Source organism: Salarias fasciatus, chromosome 20 (assembly GCF_902148845.1).
Source record: "Salarias fasciatus chromosome 20, fSalaFa1.1, whole genome shotgun sequence".
NCBI lineage: Eukaryota > Metazoa > Chordata > Actinopteri > Blenniiformes > Blenniidae > Salarias > Salarias fasciatus.
This window is the reverse complement of record NC_043764.1, coordinates 3,829,133-3,846,149: the sequence shown is the minus strand read 5'-3', so window position 1 is coordinate 3,846,149 and position 17,017 is coordinate 3,829,133. Positions and strand designations below refer to the sequence as shown.

The 17,017-nt window shown below is 42.6% G+C and overlaps 1 protein-coding gene across 1 annotated transcript; it reads right to left on the bottom strand.

The window, feature by feature from the left end:
- Positions 1-4,747: 4,747 nt before the first annotated feature.
- Positions 4,748-16,654, bottom strand: LOC115407824 (neuronal acetylcholine receptor subunit alpha-2-like). Its single transcript, XM_030118337.1, has 6 exons — positions 16,555-16,654; positions 13,479-13,630; positions 9,454-9,498; positions 9,257-9,366; positions 6,403-7,831; positions 4,748-4,903 (listed from the first exon to the last, which is right to left on the bottom strand). Exons 1-6 carry the CDS (start codon positions 16,604-16,606, stop codon positions 4,778-4,780), a joined length of 1,914 nt encoding a protein of 637 aa, XP_029974197.1. The 5' UTR covers positions 16,607-16,654; the 3' UTR covers positions 4,748-4,777.
- Between the last annotated feature and the right edge of the window lie 363 nt (positions 16,655-17,017).

The window sequence follows — 17,017 nt, the reverse complement described above, 5'->3', positions numbered from 1 at the left end:
ATCTCTAGATATATGTATCTCGATACGCGCGCTCCTCTCAACTACACCAAGTAGTAAATTCAAACGGAACATATATCTGCATATATGACAACTAGGACCTGTCTTCATTGTTTTCAATGGGACCCCGCTCCGAGCCACGCGGAAAAATAGACGGAGCCTCTTGTGTAGACCAGTTTGTGAGCAGACATGAGCTCAATGCATGTATAGAACGCCGAGTTGACACGAGATGTGTGTTTATGCCATTGGCTTCAACGGGACGCCGCACAGCCCGCTCAAGTCCGCGCAGAAAAATAGACTTGATTTCTATTTAGAAATCGCCGCGCGGATCTGAACGAGCCCGCGCGTGCAGTGTGAAAGGACTGATCTGTTTGCATGCAGTTCTGACTTTTCCGCGCAGACACCGTGCAAATCCGGACAGATCCGCGCACGCACAGCCGCGTATGTGTGATTGAGGCCTAAGGAGTAAAACAAAACTAAGGTGTTTGTTGATGCAATATTTTTGTAACTAATTGTTATATTTCTGATGTTTTTCATAGAAAGTTGTGGTCTCTCCTTGTCCTGCTCACCGTGCCATAATTAGTTTTAGCATTAGCATTGTCAACAGATTCCTTAGCTCCAGTTTTCCTTCAAATAATCAACTTATGTTTAGTTATATTAACAATAATTCTTCAAAAGGCCCTATTGATCGAGATCTATTGATATAGATCAAGCTATCTCACCAACAATAATCTTTGTCCAAAGCAGCTGTAAAGCATCAATTGTTTACCTCTATACAAGTAAATTGGTATTTTTTGAGCTTTTCTATTAGTTTCTTATCATAATTAGCAGTGTTGTGTAAGTTAGAGAAATTCAGTGGCTGACAGCAGGTATTAGTGGTGTTTCTTTACAGTTCTAGTTACGACTACAGCAGGACCTACGCTGAGCTTCTTCCCGTTCTCGTTCTCCATGCCACTAACATTTTGTCTCTCTCCTGTGGTCTAGAGATTGGATTTATGTCTGTCTCTTTGTGCTCTCTGTCTCTGTTCAACTCTTTTCTCTCCTTCTGTCCTCTAACCTCCAATCAGAGCGTCTACACTTCTGCGCCTGGTTCTGTAGCTTTACTCCTGCTGAAGAGATTTCTTTTCTTTTCCACAGTCTCCTCTACTTGCTCCTGTGGAATTGTTGGGTTTTTCTCCATAAAAGTGCCTTGACATAACTGCTGCATGTGGCTCGAATAACATTGAAATGAATTGAACTGGTCATTAGTTCATAAACTGGTTTGTTTTAACAAGCGCCAACAGTCAGATGAAAGAGCATCTTAACTCACAGCCGATAAGAGTGAATCACTCCTCCATCCACAGAGCACTGACAGCTCAGCTCTTGTTTCACAGCAACAACATACAATTACTGCAAGTTGCTTATTATTACAAACAGCAAAGTTTGGGGGAGAAATTAAGGAAATGCAAAAAAAAATCTCCAAGAATTAACTCATCAGGTCATTTTGACATACTTTGGAAAATATGAATGAGCATTGACCTTTTTTTTTTCCCAATTCCACAACTTTTTTAATCTGCCCACCTGGTGAGGTACTGCACTTCTCCCTCCCTCACAAGCAGACCTGTGGTTGAGTAGAAAACAGAAAATGGGTAAATGAATAAAGCATGAGAGAAAAAAGCCCAATGTAAACAAGAAAAAAATATTCATCAAATGGGAAAATTCACAGGAATGTCTCATGTCGGTGCATAATTCATAGGAACAGACGTCACACGTCTTTCTGCAGGGCCTTTGTTGTTTCTGCCTTTTAGCTTAAAAGCACCCAAACACATCAGAGTTTGAAGAATGGCTTCAGACATCAGAACACGAGGACCACCTGAGAATCACAAACAGCTGGCAGCAAACCTGAAGTCCACAATCTGTGCTGAGAGGAGGTTCATCAGTGACGCACGGGCTTGATTAAGCTTTCATGAGGCCTGATCGACTGCATGTGCATTCAATCAAATGAAGCAGAAGTCTATGCAAACGTCCCGTGAGCTCTCTTTACAGAGCTGATGCTTATGAACGGAGGCAATGAAAAACCAGAGGATAACGCTGTTGAAGTCTCTAGACTCACCTGGTCTAACAATGCGCAATTTAACACTTGCAATTAATGAGGTTTAAAGGATTTTTGTAGCTTAATGATAAATGAACTACAGGAGTTCAAGGGAATGGTCAGATTGTGCTTTTCAAACAGTTTGAAACTGAGCACAATCCGTCTGGTCCTTCAAGGTGACACAGCACGGAGCGCCGTCCACTTTACGTGGTGCAATACTTAAAAACCCGTGACGATACATCAGTAATGATCTCACCTGGTTGCGAACAAATCAAATCACCTGTGATCACCTGTACTTCTGAAGTGGAAACGGTCTGAGCGAGCGGCTCATGGCTCCGTTTAGCTGTTCCTGGTACCTTCCCACTCACTGGAGGACACAGCAAGACCTTGATGCCGGTCACCACCATCTGAGACAATACACACCTTCTCATTCTATTAAATGCACCAGTAGCAGATTCACACTCAGCTTCCTGCATACTTAAATCTCAGCTTACACAGACTTATACAAAAAAGAAAATCTGTGTGCCGTAACAGATGAACAATAACCACATTTTCTTTATCTTCATTTGATTGCATTTATCTTCCATATTTTACAGTGGAGAGTAACGCTAATCTTGTGGCGTTGTGTGAAATTCAATGCCAATAAAAGCATTTTGACTGAATTTCCCCGCAGTATGATCATCGATCCAACACCAAGACATTTTTACTGAAGACCACAAACGTCAACGTGATGCTGATGAGCCAAGAAGACGCTTCAGTGTCTTAGTCAGCACCAAAGTAGAGGATGCACTCACCATCTACTGCCTAATGAAAGAGCATGCCGCACCGTCTTTTTTACAACTACGGGACAAAGAGCCTCCACACACCTCTCACTCTTACACACACACACACACACACACACACACACACACACACACACACCGAATTCAGCCCCCCAAACTCCTCCTGCCCATTCCAGTGTCCTGCAAGACGATTAACCTTTGCTCAATTGCTGCAGGAGTTCTATCATGAATACGTTTATATTCTTTTCTTTTTTGGCTGTTGCAGATATTAAAAAAGATCCATTAAGAGAAGCTGCTAAAGGCAGGTCGGGATTAAAGTGAACAGAATTTGATGACTTTAATGAAATGTTGGAGCTATTCAATTATAAAGTCACACCGAGTCCTTAAACCTCGGGTAAAACGATGGTAATAGGTCTCTTTGCATGGTAATGCCTTTGTCACGTTTATGAATATCAAAATATGTGATATCTTGAAGATTAATGCTTTACATTGAGGACTTTATTAAATTAACATCTTTCAAGTCTTGAGGTGTTGATCTCTTTGTCAGTCTTTCCTTGGTTCACTTCTGTGTGGAACATCTGAGAACATTCATCCAAACTCTACTTGTTCAGGACATGAAGCTGCGTTTCAGCGTGCATGCTGTACAGGTTTTCCATCCACTGCAGGGAGAAAATCACACTCTCATACCGTCTCCAGTGTGTTCACACTTACGTCTGGTCAGGCTGAAATGGGTCGGCTGGGTTCTTGTGTTTCATCAGTGGAAGTGTGATCGCCGCTACTTGCACCATGGTGTGCAATTGGACTGAAATCAATTTTTTACACCTTTAGTTCGCTGTCAATTCATTCTTCGCTGGTGAAAATGCCACAATCATTTGATATTTATGTGAGACAGCAGCAGTCTTGTGGAAATTATGTTGCAGAATACTGTTTATGTTGAATCAGTGGCTCAGTGGTTTGGACCAGAAAAATGGGCTGCAGGAGTGAACACTGCTTCAGTGTGTGTGTGTGTGTGTGTGTGTGTGTGTGTGTGTGTGTGTGTGTGTGTGTGTGTGTGTGTGTGTGTGTGTGTGTGTGTGTTGGGGGGGGGGGGGGGCACAGACACATGGACAACATGCAAACTATAAGCTAAAAGGCCCTGGCCCAGATATGAATCTGCTTGTACTTTCTGTGAGACCAGCATCAGTGACTGAAGTGAAATCTCCAACAAAATCTTTCTGCATTTCTGAATCCCATCCTTCCCAAAATGCTGTGATCCTAACAAAGAGGAAAGGAGAATTAGTGAATGACTGTGCTGGTTGAGGAGCTCATGTGGAGTTATGCACTCAACATTGCACAAAGCCACACACAGCTGGAAGTCTTTCCCAGCAATGAACTCTGACAATCAGGTTTAGCAGAAACATGAGGTTTTTATGAACAGAAAGGCCTGGATATCTGGAGAGAGCGGCGCGCAGCCGACTGTCAGCACACTTCAACACAGGCATGGCTGTGGGATGCTGAAAGTGAGATATAAATCAAAGTGAAATCAGTGGCTACACTTGCAGTCCTGTACTTTCTGTGGTTTTATCTGCAGGTCTGAAGGTGTCACTCCATTTTTCAAGCATTTTTTTTTATAAACGTGACAGTTTGAGCCACACGGCTCAATGTCAAAACGGAGCGGCGCAGAAGGATATTTTCGCCGTTGGCCTTTTGCCCTCATAAAGAATTTATATGCCCACTGGAATCAATGATAGATACTTCATCTTGTCTCTCAGTGAGTGACCTTTTGATAACTCGGGGTGAGAGCACGGAATGCGACTCGTCTCTTAGCAAAATAGAAAATAAAAAGATTTTTGATAAACCTTTTTCTCTCTCTAGCTCTCTTTGTTTATTTTACAATATGAGACAGTCAGTCCTCCTGTCAGTGTCTCTTTATCTCGATCTAGAGATTCTAGATCATCCCGGCCAGCCAAGGAGGGAGAAAGAGCCCCACAGATCCCAGGATGCACACCAGCACAAACATCCAGAGGAAGATCCTGTCGATGACCATGGCCACGTACTTCCAGTCCTCCTTCACCTGGCAGAGGAGAGAAACAGCAGTCTTCACACCACACCTCTTCTCTTTTTACCAGCTGTCACTTTTTTCACCCTTGATTGATTTCTCTCGAATGGCTGCTTTTTTTCATTACGGGGCTGCTCTCTCCGAAATGTCAGTCAATCCTTGCTTATGTCTCTTATGAAAAATTCAAGGTCAAATTACCGGGGACCGATTGTTTTAAAGGCAAGCTGTTTCTGGATGGAGCTAAAGTGCACTGTAGCATCACCACAGACTGGCTTCAAGAGGTTTTTCTTTTTCTCCTGACACACTGAATATTTGTTTTTTGGAGGGAATTTTTAGTGGATCTTTGGTTATGATTTCTAATTTTCAGGGATCTAAAGGTGCTTTTGGATGTCACTGCATAAAGATTCCACAATCATTATAAATCTAGGGACTCGTCCATTCAAGACACTGACATCCTCAGACAATTTTGAGTCACCACTTAACCTTAAATAGATATTTTTGAATTGTGGAGGGAAACTCATGCTCACACAGGGAGAACATGCAAGTTCCACTGACATGCAGGACTTGAACCAGGGGTACTCCGACTGTGAGGGCAAAGCACTAACCACTATAATCAAGCCCAAATATAACATATCTGTTTTTCACTGTTATAGCATTAACTTAATTAACTAGCTGAATCGTTTTCTGTTGAATCTCTTTCTAACTGCATTGAAGAACTTATGTACAAAGGCGCAGTTTCACTACAAGAACTGCACACTAACTACACTGTTTTCAGCATGTCTGCTGTTCCCATGTAAATGGACGTAATTTGAAAATGTTACTATGTGAAGGCATTTTTCTGAGGCGACAACAGAAAAACAAAGCATTTTCACTTGGAATGTCATGTAGATGGATCCCAGTTAAAGTTGTGCTGACCCCTGATCCCCCATAGTCTTTTAGGTATTTGGTTCACTGTGCATCTCTTCACATTCAGGTCCATGTGAGTCAGAATAATTCTTATAACTTCTTTTATTTCTAGAAAAAAAAAAAAACATATCAGTTTGGCCCTGAATAACATCAACAACATTTTTATTTTTATTTAATAAAAGACAAGTTGACTACAGTGGCAGATACACTCGCCTTTCTCTGTTTTTGTGACCATGAAACTGTTTGTTCTTTGTTTATCTGACAAACTCATCTCAGCTTTTTTTCTCTCCATCAATCTAGCTTTTAGCACTGGGATGAGACTAAACTCTGACACCTGAAATCCGGTCTGATGTGTGTTTTGTTTATCTGATGCTGTCTGCCTGTTCAGCTCATCGTTTCAATATCCTTTAATCCCTCACCTATATTCAGATACTTCATTCTTATTTGTTCTATTTAAATGGTCAGTGTTACGCTGCTTTGTGTATTTCATCTGCATTTAAATGACATTGGTCTCTTACATTTTCAATATTTTGCCTTGTCTGTACTGTTAATACATTTTTCCATTGTTCTAATGTTGACTCCGGAATTATTTGTGATAAAATACTCACTGAGAAGTCAGCGTCCTCTGCCCTGAGATGATCAGCGATGTACTGAACTCCTTCTATGGCTCTCTGCATAGCGGGGGATATGGTTGGAATCAGAGTGTCCTGTTGGGTACTTGCATCTTTAGTGGACTCTACTGGGACAGTTTTCACCAGGTTTTCTGTTGGGGCCGTTTTCTTCACAAGCCCCGTCATCCCGATGACTCCGTCGTCGTGGAAACAGCAGTACTGGAAGCTGCGCGAGCGACAGCGATGTCCGGCTCTCTGATGAATTTGCTTCGTCTGGTCGCTCATTTGCTCTTCGCTGTGGGAGCGACCGTTCGGGGCCAGGACTCCCGGTTCGTCTCCCGACAGACTGCGTATCAGTCCCAGATGTAAAGTTGGGGGCAAAGACAGCTGGGAGGAGGACGAAGCTGCCGAGTTGTGTCCCCGCAAAGGATGCTTCTCTGAGAGAACCGAGTACTGGCCGGATGTGGAACGGCTGAAAATGTTGGCCTTCGGAGAGAGATGCTCCTTGTGGTCCTGGAGAGGGGAGGAGGGGGGCGAGGGCGAGCAGACGAGGATGCTGGGACTGTCAGAGCGAGTCTTTGGGTGTGTGTTCTCGACCTGGTTCATTTGTCTCAGCCCTGTCTCCAGACCTGTCCAGAAGGCCTGTGAGTTGCCTGTTGTGGATATCGTGGGTGGACGGTGCATCATCTCGATCAGCTTCTTGCAGTGCTGCTTCGCTGTGCCCGGGGGGCGCTTCATGAAGAGAACCCGAGGTACCAAGTCCAGGAAGACCCTCCGCACCCAGTGAGGCATGCCATGCGTCTGCGGCGATCTGTGATGTACGTTCAACACGAAGACGGTAATTACGATGGAGAGCGTGACGAAGACCATGGTGAACAGCAAGTATTCGCCAATCAGGGGGATCACCAGCGATGTGGAGGGAATGATCTCCGTGATCAGCAGGAGGAACACTGTCAGGGACAGCAACACCGAGATGCACAGGGTGATCTTTTCTCCGCACTGCGATGGCAAATAAAACACCAGCACAGTCAAACATGAGATCAGGAGACAGGGGATGATGAGGTTGATCGTGTAGAACAACGGAAGCCTTCGAATGATGAAGTAGTAGGTGATGTCCGCATAGATCTCTGTGCAGCACTCGTACTTTTTTGTGTTGTACTTTCCCACAGCATTGATGATGACCCACTCGCCGCTCTCCCAGTAGTCCATCTGGTCCACATCACTGGCCATGCTGATCAGATCGATCTTGGCGCGGTCGTAGGTCCACGAGCCGAACTTCATCTTGCAGCTCTGCTGGTCGAAAGGGAAAAACGTGACGTCTATGCTGCACGACGACTTATAAATGGCCGGAGGCATCCACTTTATCTGACCATCGTAGAACAGATGTGCTTTGGTGAGGTGAGTTACTGCAAAGTCGCCGTCGGCACTGAGGATAAGGAATGGAGAAAACACAGAAAAGTAGAGCCAGCTTTATTGAATACAGTTCATGCGTTTGCCTCCGTCAATAGTTTCACTGCAAGGCTTCGATTCACGGGCGTTTCTTCAAGAATACTTCAGATTGGTCAAGGTTAACTGCATTTCCTTCAACAGTATAGTTCAATTGTCCTCAGCAGATGGCGTTTGTCCAGTTTCCATGGAGATAGCTAAAGTGCTCTTAAGTGAAATTTACAGAAACTGCAAAGACGAGAAACTTGAAGTGAGATTTTACAGAAATGAAGATCTAAAATAGCTCTGATATTCATAAACTTGAAACCATAATAATATGTGAATGACTGCTGGATTTGAGGGATAAGTGAAGGTAAAAATCTACAACAATGAACTTAATGGGTACATGCCATTGATATGAGCCAAATCATGTATATTTGTACAGAACAAAGAACAAAGAATATTTGTTCATATATGCTGATGATAAATGTATTTACGTGTCAGTAGCATCAAACTTGTTTACACACACCAGGCTGCCTGAACAAATAACTGATGAGATGTAGTAGCATAATCTTCACTTTTTTGTAGAAGTAAACTGTTTTTGTGAAGATAATTAAATGGCAGACTTCCATTTCTGTCTGAAATCTGGAGCATCAGCTGCCAAATCCCCTTTTCTCTCATCTTTTACCTCTAATTGAATGGATTAGTCTCATTTGTTCAACTCAAATCTCTCAAGTCACGACTGCTCCCTGCTTTCACACACCTGAACGCCATTATTCAGCACTCAGCAGCTCAGACTGCGAAACAGGAAATATTATTTTGAAGTAAATTTGCTGTTTTCTTCAGTGTCTTTGTTGGACTACTCTGCAAGACACGTGTCACAAATGAAATTATGCTGCTCTGTCTCATTAGTTTGTGCAGTGACATGCATTTGACAGTTATTTTGCAAATTCTGTCAACCTCATGTCCAGCTTGGTTCAACAAATTAGCTGATTAGCTACGTTTAGAATGAGATTATGACCTGAGGTAATCACACCGGATGCGTTTTATCAGCAGTCCCCCCCACCCAAACACATCTTATTACATTTCATCGTCCAATTGAAGGCGCTGATGTATTACTTTCTGTGATATCGAGCTTTGTTTTGAACCGCATCCATTAAGGCCGACCTTGTTCACATTTATTTCAGCTAAATTACTTTATGACATTGGCACAGGACAAGATGTTTGGCGTACCAACAGATTCTTGGTGTTTTCCCTCCAGTCACGCCATCTGTTGCAGCCAAACCATCAACGTCTGATCATTACTAAACATATAATTACTTTTTTTCTCCGCTTTAAAAATTGGTGACATTTAAGAAGGCATGACGCATGATTGAAATAAACATGTTCTTCACATCATATGCAGTGTGCTGATGAAGACCCTCACTTGTTGTAGAGGACGATGTCGGGCCTCCAGATAATTTCGGAGGGGATACGGATGGAGGTGACATTTTCATATTCCTCCGGGTTCCAGCGGAGTTTGTAATCATTCCATTCCTGCAAAGAAACATTCGTAATATTTACCCACATGAGCTTTGAGTTGGATTCTTTCATTTGCATTTTTATTTATTCATTATCTCATACTTGCTTGACCCAGACGTTTGTTGTCATCATTTGGTTCTTCTCATCCTTTCATGAAAAACAAAAACATCTGGCATTAATTTGCTTTCAGATTATTGTCAGTCTAGGGTCCTGTTTACACGACAAAGCTTTCAACTGAAAATAAGACTTTTTGAAAATGGCTCCCAAGGTGGAGCTTTTTAAAAAGGCTTTTTCTTCGTGAAAATGGGAGAAAATAGAGCTTTTAGAAAAGCAACTTTTCTGTGCCCCATAGTTGTGGTGAATAGTTCTTCTGCACATGCGCGAATAGACGGACAACAATGGCGACTTGCCACTTGCCCTTTTCAGACACAAGAATCAGCTCTACAGTGATCCACCTTGGTAGTCCGTCCATACGAACATGTGTGTGTACTACTGTCAACTTTCTCTGCACACGTGTGGTTTCATTATAAAAATGAACAACAGCACCCACTACTGGTCCAACAGGAAAACTCATTTCCAAGTGATTGGACATCATTTTTAAAACGTTGTGTAAAAGCAAATCTTTTCTGAAACGAAGATGCAGAAGTGGTTTCCTCCTCAGACATTGTCGTGTAAATGATGCCAAGATTTGATCATCAGATACGTAGATTTTCTTGCTCTACAGTTATTTTTAATTCATTGCTTATTCAATTAGAAGAAAGACTCTAGTGAGGAATCCTCCAAGGTTAAAAAAACAACATTAGGCTGCGCTTCATGCAAAAATACAGACTGTTGCTTCACTGGCAGGCTGCTTTCTGCAACTCTTCCCTGCAACATCTAAGACCCAGCAGTCAGTGAACACTCTGAAGGAGAGGACAACTTCACCCACAGCTGACTCTCTTCAGCAGGCACTGTCAGCTAATTGTGTGTCAAAAACTTGGAGAATCCTTCCCACTGCGATGCAGACTGTACATATTCAATCACTGAGCTGCACCAGGCAGCACCGTGTGGCTCTATATGCAGTGAAGCCTTCAGAAATATGTTGGGTTTTTTTTTCAACTTGGTCAACTGCAGCACAACAGCCAATCAGCGATATGCACATTGCGTGTGTGTGTGTGTGTGTGTGTGTTTGTGTGTGTGTGTGTGTGTGTCTAAAATCAAAGTTTGTCTCGAATGCAAAGACAGAAGAACAAGAGAGGATGAAGATATTACTTTGGCATCTGTGTCTCGACTGCCACTCAGGAGACAGATCTGAATATTTACTGCCAGTGTTAGCATACTTGACGACTGAATTTAATTTAGGAAAAAAATAATGTAATCTTGTCTGTTGTGGTTTCATTTCCTCCGATAAGCGATCTGTATTTAAATTTATCTCCCTCGCTTGATGCAGCTCTGAGCTGCTGATTAATAATTACAGGTGTGATAGTGAGGGAAGAATTGATAAAGGTACCACTGATACAAATGCATGCACATGGAGCATCCAAACACCTGACAATCCCAATAATAACAAACAAAACATGTTGTTTTTATGAGGTAATGTTAGTATCTGGTTATCATTGGATTATTATTCATTACACAAGTTAAGATGCAAGGTTGGTTAAATTGTGTGTTCTTGTTATTGGAGGAAAACATGTACTTCCTTGTTCAGAGTGAGTCAGGCCGTGGTTTTTCTATAATGGGCATGTTGAAGATTGGCTGAGAGTGTAAGTGTTCTCTCATGTTTATTGATTTTCTGAGTATCAGCCCAGCAAGGAAAGCTTGGGATTACATAATATGGGTTTAGAGATAATGTTTACAGCAATCAGTTTCACCACTCCCCACAATGTTTCAATTTTCCTACATTTCCACAAACAATAGAGCGATGTTCTTTTGACTTCTTTTCATTTAATGCACAATATATTGAATCTTCAGAAGGGAAAATTTTTATGCAACTGTGGTGTAGATAATGAGTGTGCTGTAACTTCGCGAGCTGGAGTCTAATAAGTTTTAATTCTTTGTCACGTGCATTGGCTCACTTGAATCTACAACATCTGGAGGAAATAGTAACTACATAAACTCTGTTGGCACCTCTTTTTCCTGTCAGCTTTTTCTTGTGACTGGAAACTGAGGAATTATTTATTACTTTAAATAAATAAATAAATTAAAAAACAGTGCCTTTTTCTTAGTTACTTCCTGTGGAAAGTGTTTTTGACTCTACTCATATCAATTTCCTGCAGAGTTATGAATTCTGAAAAGTACTGTTGTAGAAGTGGGAAAAAAAGAATGTGAAATTGTATCTCACTTATGGCAGCATCTAGATGCACTCTGTATACATAGATAATATAAATGTTTAATGCTCTGTTTGAAAGTAAAGCAGCAAAACCTACTGAAAACCAAATATATAGGAAAACTCCAAGACTGAGCTGTAAGTGTTACAGTATCCAGGTCACTCTCTTCTTCTTCAGCTGAACACATTATTGATGTTCTGACAAACTTTACCAACACAGATACTTAAAGATCCGCTGTAAAGTCAGAAAGACAACCGATTCTGTGCAAGTTAGATATTGGTGCTTAAAGGTGCTGTAGGCAGGATTTTGCTAGTCAATGCTAATTTTTCTGTGTTTTCTTTGGATTAAATGTTAGAGTATCCATTGATAATCCTTTAGGAGTGTAGCATAATTGCTCTACAGCGAGGGCGCAGCGTTTCCATCTGTCTCTGTTCTGAGCTGAAAAGGAATCTTGACAGCTCCAGGTATCTTTGACCAATCAGAAGAGCTCCTGAGGCTCTAACCGTGATTGGTCGAGGGGCGTTCGTCGCACGTTCTTGTGGGAGGGGCTTAACTTGCAGAAGGGCATGATGTCAGAGAAAACAGTACATGATTGGCTGTGCTGAGTTTCAAATCGCCATCTTAGATGGGTCAAATCGCCATCTTGCTTAGGTAACCCTAAGCAAGATGGCGGAGATGCGGAATCCTGCCTACAGCGCCTTTAAAAGAAGAGATTAATTACACAAAACATTATTATTTTCTATGTAATTGCTGTTGGGAAAATGTGTCAATCTACTGTAAGTTATTCCTGAAAATCCAGAAACATGTAAAAAAAAAGGAAAAATGGTGTAAAAAAATGTCAAGAAGCATAATTGAATGTGAATGTGTAAAGGTCTAATAAAAATACATTTTTTGTTTGATTTTAAGAAAAAAGAAAACAAAAAATTCAATATTTGGTTTATGGTGGTATGAATGATTTCACTGTGTCACATCAATGGCGGGTTTATTGCATTAGTGACTTCAAAACATTAAAAAAGTATAAAATGATCACACTGTTGGCAATTTTAACGTTACAATAACCAAGCTGTTCTTCAGTAGTTTGGAGAAAAACAGTGGTGGAGTGGTCAGCACTCCTGAATATCACCACTTTGATTCTGGTGTCACATCTCTTCTGTAATTGTTCTACCTGTGCGTACATTTCTTCCAGGCCTCTCCCACAGTCCCAGCAACATGCATACTCGTCAATGTGTGATGACGGCCTTTTTTATTCCGCCTGTTCACTGTTCTGCCCTGCAGGTGTCCAACATGGACGACACCAAGAAGAAAAAAACTGCTCAAAACGTGAAAACAGCAGCTCTCAGATAGAGAAACTATGTTTACTGCACACTCTTAATGCTTTCCAGACATTATGAATGAATGGATTTTAAGCTGCTGTGAGGAGATCGAGCCACTTTATAATTAATGAGGAGCTCTCCCTCCAGCAAACAGGAGTTTGGTGAAACAGTGACTGAGAGACAGTAGCTCTGCAGCTCCAGAATTGCTTTCATGAATTCATTCTCAACCACAACAGTTTTATATTTAATTACCGCTACACAGGCAAATATTTTGAAATATGTTACATTTGGAGGCGGTTCATGATTTGTTTCCATAAATAAAGTTTGGTGAATAACTAGAAAACATCACATCAGAAACCTTCACGTCCTGCAAAATAGGGAGAAAATACCTGGCAGTGATTCTCCTAATCAGCACTGAGTGTAATTTCTGGCTGGTACGTCATAAATATTCATTCACACATTAAAAGTCCCTCCTGCAGGTTCACTCAGACTGTGAGGGTTTACTCACCACATCAATCAGCTGCGCGATGGAAAGCCCGAAGTGGACCAGCACCGTGTCCGAGGTGTTTCTCACGGGCCGGGAGAGCTTATTGTAATTTGCAAACAGATTCTGGAGCAGCCTCTCTTCAGCGTGGCCTCGGGGTCCGACTTGGGAATGAACTGAGGGCACAGATAAAGGATAGTGGACACATTAAAGAAAGCTCGGACCGGTTTGTAACATTAGTGTCATATAAACCAAGATTTGTGGACCTTTTCTTTAAGCGGCGCATGAAACGTTCATCAGATGTTATTGCTTATACTTTGTGCTCATTTGTGTCAGTTGCTTCAGTGCCAAACTCCTTCAGAGGCCCTTTTTATGTCCTCATAACCATTTCCAATTGCTCCCCTTTCTGCACATTTCTGCATGAGACAGAATCCAGGATTTCAGACCCAGACCATTAATTCCGAATATATTTGCTCCCCTTCGCAATGCATTCATCTATAATGGAATTTAGCCAAAGAACACAGACTGTAATCTAAAAGCAGAGTGACCTCTATTATACAGGTGGCGTGTGGTTACATGAGACCCTGTTTGAGAGATGAGACAAACGGCGGGGTGGGGGGTGAGCGCCAGAACAGACGGCGGTATGAGACGAAGGATGAATCCGAGTCTGAGGACATCCGTCTCCGAGCGGACATGCTGATGGAGCGATGTGTCCAGACGTCTCATCCTCCCTCCTCCGGCATCCCCCTCTGCACCGGGGCGACCTAATGAGTTCTGGGAACAATTAAACAAGCAGGGCTGGTCCCGAGGTCACACTCCACAATGTCCTATTGTATCATACTCCCATAGTTCAATGAGGGCTCTGTTCCTTTGTGGACCTTTCGTATGTGTGCAGGTATTTCACAGCTTCAGCAATACATCACCTGCTGTGATTTATCCAGCTGGCCTCACTGATATTTCATTATTCTTGACTCTACCTGCATATTTCAATACCTTCCTCCAGTGTGAAGCATAAAATGGTGTATACTATATACTGTCCTGCTAATTGTAAAGGGCTTCAGGGTGTTTTGCAGTCAAGCGATTGCAAAGAAAGATGGATTTCCTCTCCAGACTACTTGTTTTGTAGTTGTTTTTCAAGTGTACGGCCATCTATCTATCTATCAAAGATTAATGCCCCGTCTTCCGTGATCGTAGTCTTAGAAGTGGCTCCAGGTGTTGTTGTCACGCTTCCGGCCTTCCTCCCGGGTCCTCCTACCCTCTCAATCACAGCTGATGGGCTGTCCTTCAGCTGCCTGAAAACTGGCATCCACACTGTTTAAAGGCTCCGAATCAATATCTTATTAAAAGGATACAGTTTCTTTTCTTCTTTCTTTCCCCTCTTCCTCTGCCGGCGTCTTCCCTTCCTGTTTACGCCTAAATCTGTTCAGCATGTCCAGACATCCAACAACCTTGAAATGCCTCCATGTTTCCCAGATGAGACACAGGTAGCTTGTGTCTAATCACATCAGATCAGAGTGGTATCCATTCAGTGGAGCTGATATTTAATAATAAAAAAAAAAAAACAAAAAGAGGGAAAGAAAGGAGGAATGCTCCGGTGGATGTTAACACACGCTTGCAACTAATGGGTTTAGATGGAAGCGCTCGCAGGGTGTCTTGACTTTAACAACATGTGAGTCACATCAATAATACCTGCTGGGAGGAAACAGGTGGAGGAGTGTGGGATGCACGCAAGAGGGGAAACTTTAGGTCATTATTGGGGTGGAGGGGTGAGGGGGACATTAAATGAACATTTCTCAAAAGAAATTAGTGTGTTGTTTCAGCAAATCCGTATGGGAACAGGAGACCTGATCCCTGTTCTATCGGTTTAAAAGCAGTGTTATTGGAACAAGTGATCCATCCATCTGAAGCCCAAACGCAGAACAACACACGATGTTCACACTGAAGTTGTATCAAATGCATGTTTTTCGACCGATCGTGGAAACAGGAGTGCCTGGAGAAAACCTTATCATGCTCAAGGAGAACATGCAAACAAACCCAGCCAAGCTCCTGAGGTCAGGAATCTAACCACTGAGAATCATGTGATGAGGTGAGAGTGCTTACCACTCCACCACCGTGCCGTTAATAATTTTCTTAAAGGATATCGTGGATAATCCGTTTTCAAAAGAAAGGAGAAACAGGTGAATTTCCTCTTGATTCTGACATTTACATGCACTTTAAAGTATCTCACAGTCCTGATACAGACCATAATGAGCCTATTCAGCATTCACCTATTTTCCAGACATTTGTCTTCCACATTATTCAGTAAATATGTATGCAAATACTTGTAATCACATAAAATGGCTTGGATGATCTACAGTAGTTCATTTTGGGTGTTGAATATGAATCTTATGAACAGTTTGTGTCGTCTCCGGCTGTTACCAGGTATGAAAAGCACAAGCCGAGAAGCTCCATCCCACTGAGTTATTCAGATGTGTCAGAGCGACCGGACCCAAATCTGTCCTCTTTTGATCAATGCACTCTCACAGGCCAATACTGCACCAGCAGCAAATATCACTTTCCATTCAACAGAGTGCCGCTGAACCAGGCGCAGGAAGGATGTTACCAGGTTACCAAGCCCGGGTAGCAACAGAGGCGCTTTGTATCACGGCTCAATTAAAAGATAAAAAACACACCAGGCAAGTTCTGCGTCCACAAGGTTGAGTGTTTTTGTCAGTGATGGTAATAATCAGCCCAGCAAATTAGCCTCCGGGCTTTTTCAAAAGAATAATAAGACTGGAATAAGACTGGGGCTTGAGAGGACTGATACGATTGGGTGAAGAGAAGAAAGCTAAATTTTCATATTTTACTATCTTTTGGTTTATTTTAGAGGCAATAATGACACACTTAGACAGCATTTGTAACCATTTTCTGTACTGTGCAAGTAAAACAGAGCAGTAGTTTGGAGAACAGAAATGGGAATAATAATCCAAGAAAAGTTGTTTGTACAACACACACAAACAAAATCACAGCATCCTGCTGTCTGACCTCTGATTCCTGTGTCCTTGAGTGAATTTGTGCCGTCATGAAAGAGCATATTCTTTCAGGAAGCTAAAAGATTTACCTTGTGGAGGAAGAGTGAAGAGAAGTAAAGTGAAATATCTGTACATATCCATGATGCCTTCCTGTAGCACCCAGCTCAGAGTGAACTCCCCCTCAACTTCAGCCGGATCTCAGCCCAGGTGGAGGGTCATCCCGAGGGGAGCCCCGATGTGAAACTGGGTCCTGTCAGGGCGTCTCTTCAGAGTGTCAGATCAGGGGGGGCAGCCAGATGGAGAGGTCACGTGAGGGAGTGTGTGTCGGCCGAGGGTCCGGCGCCCCTCCTGGTTCCATCGGTCAGACGCTCCCGGCTGCTGCTCCCTGCTCCTGCAGACATGTCGTGTAGTTTTATTCATCCGACACTTGGAGGTCCCTCCTCGCTCCCCTGGAATCCTTCATCCGAGTGAGGCTCATCCCTCTCTTCTCCACCCTCCCTGTCTACATCACTCCCTCCCTCGCAGCTCCTCTCCTCTCTCCGCCTCCTCACT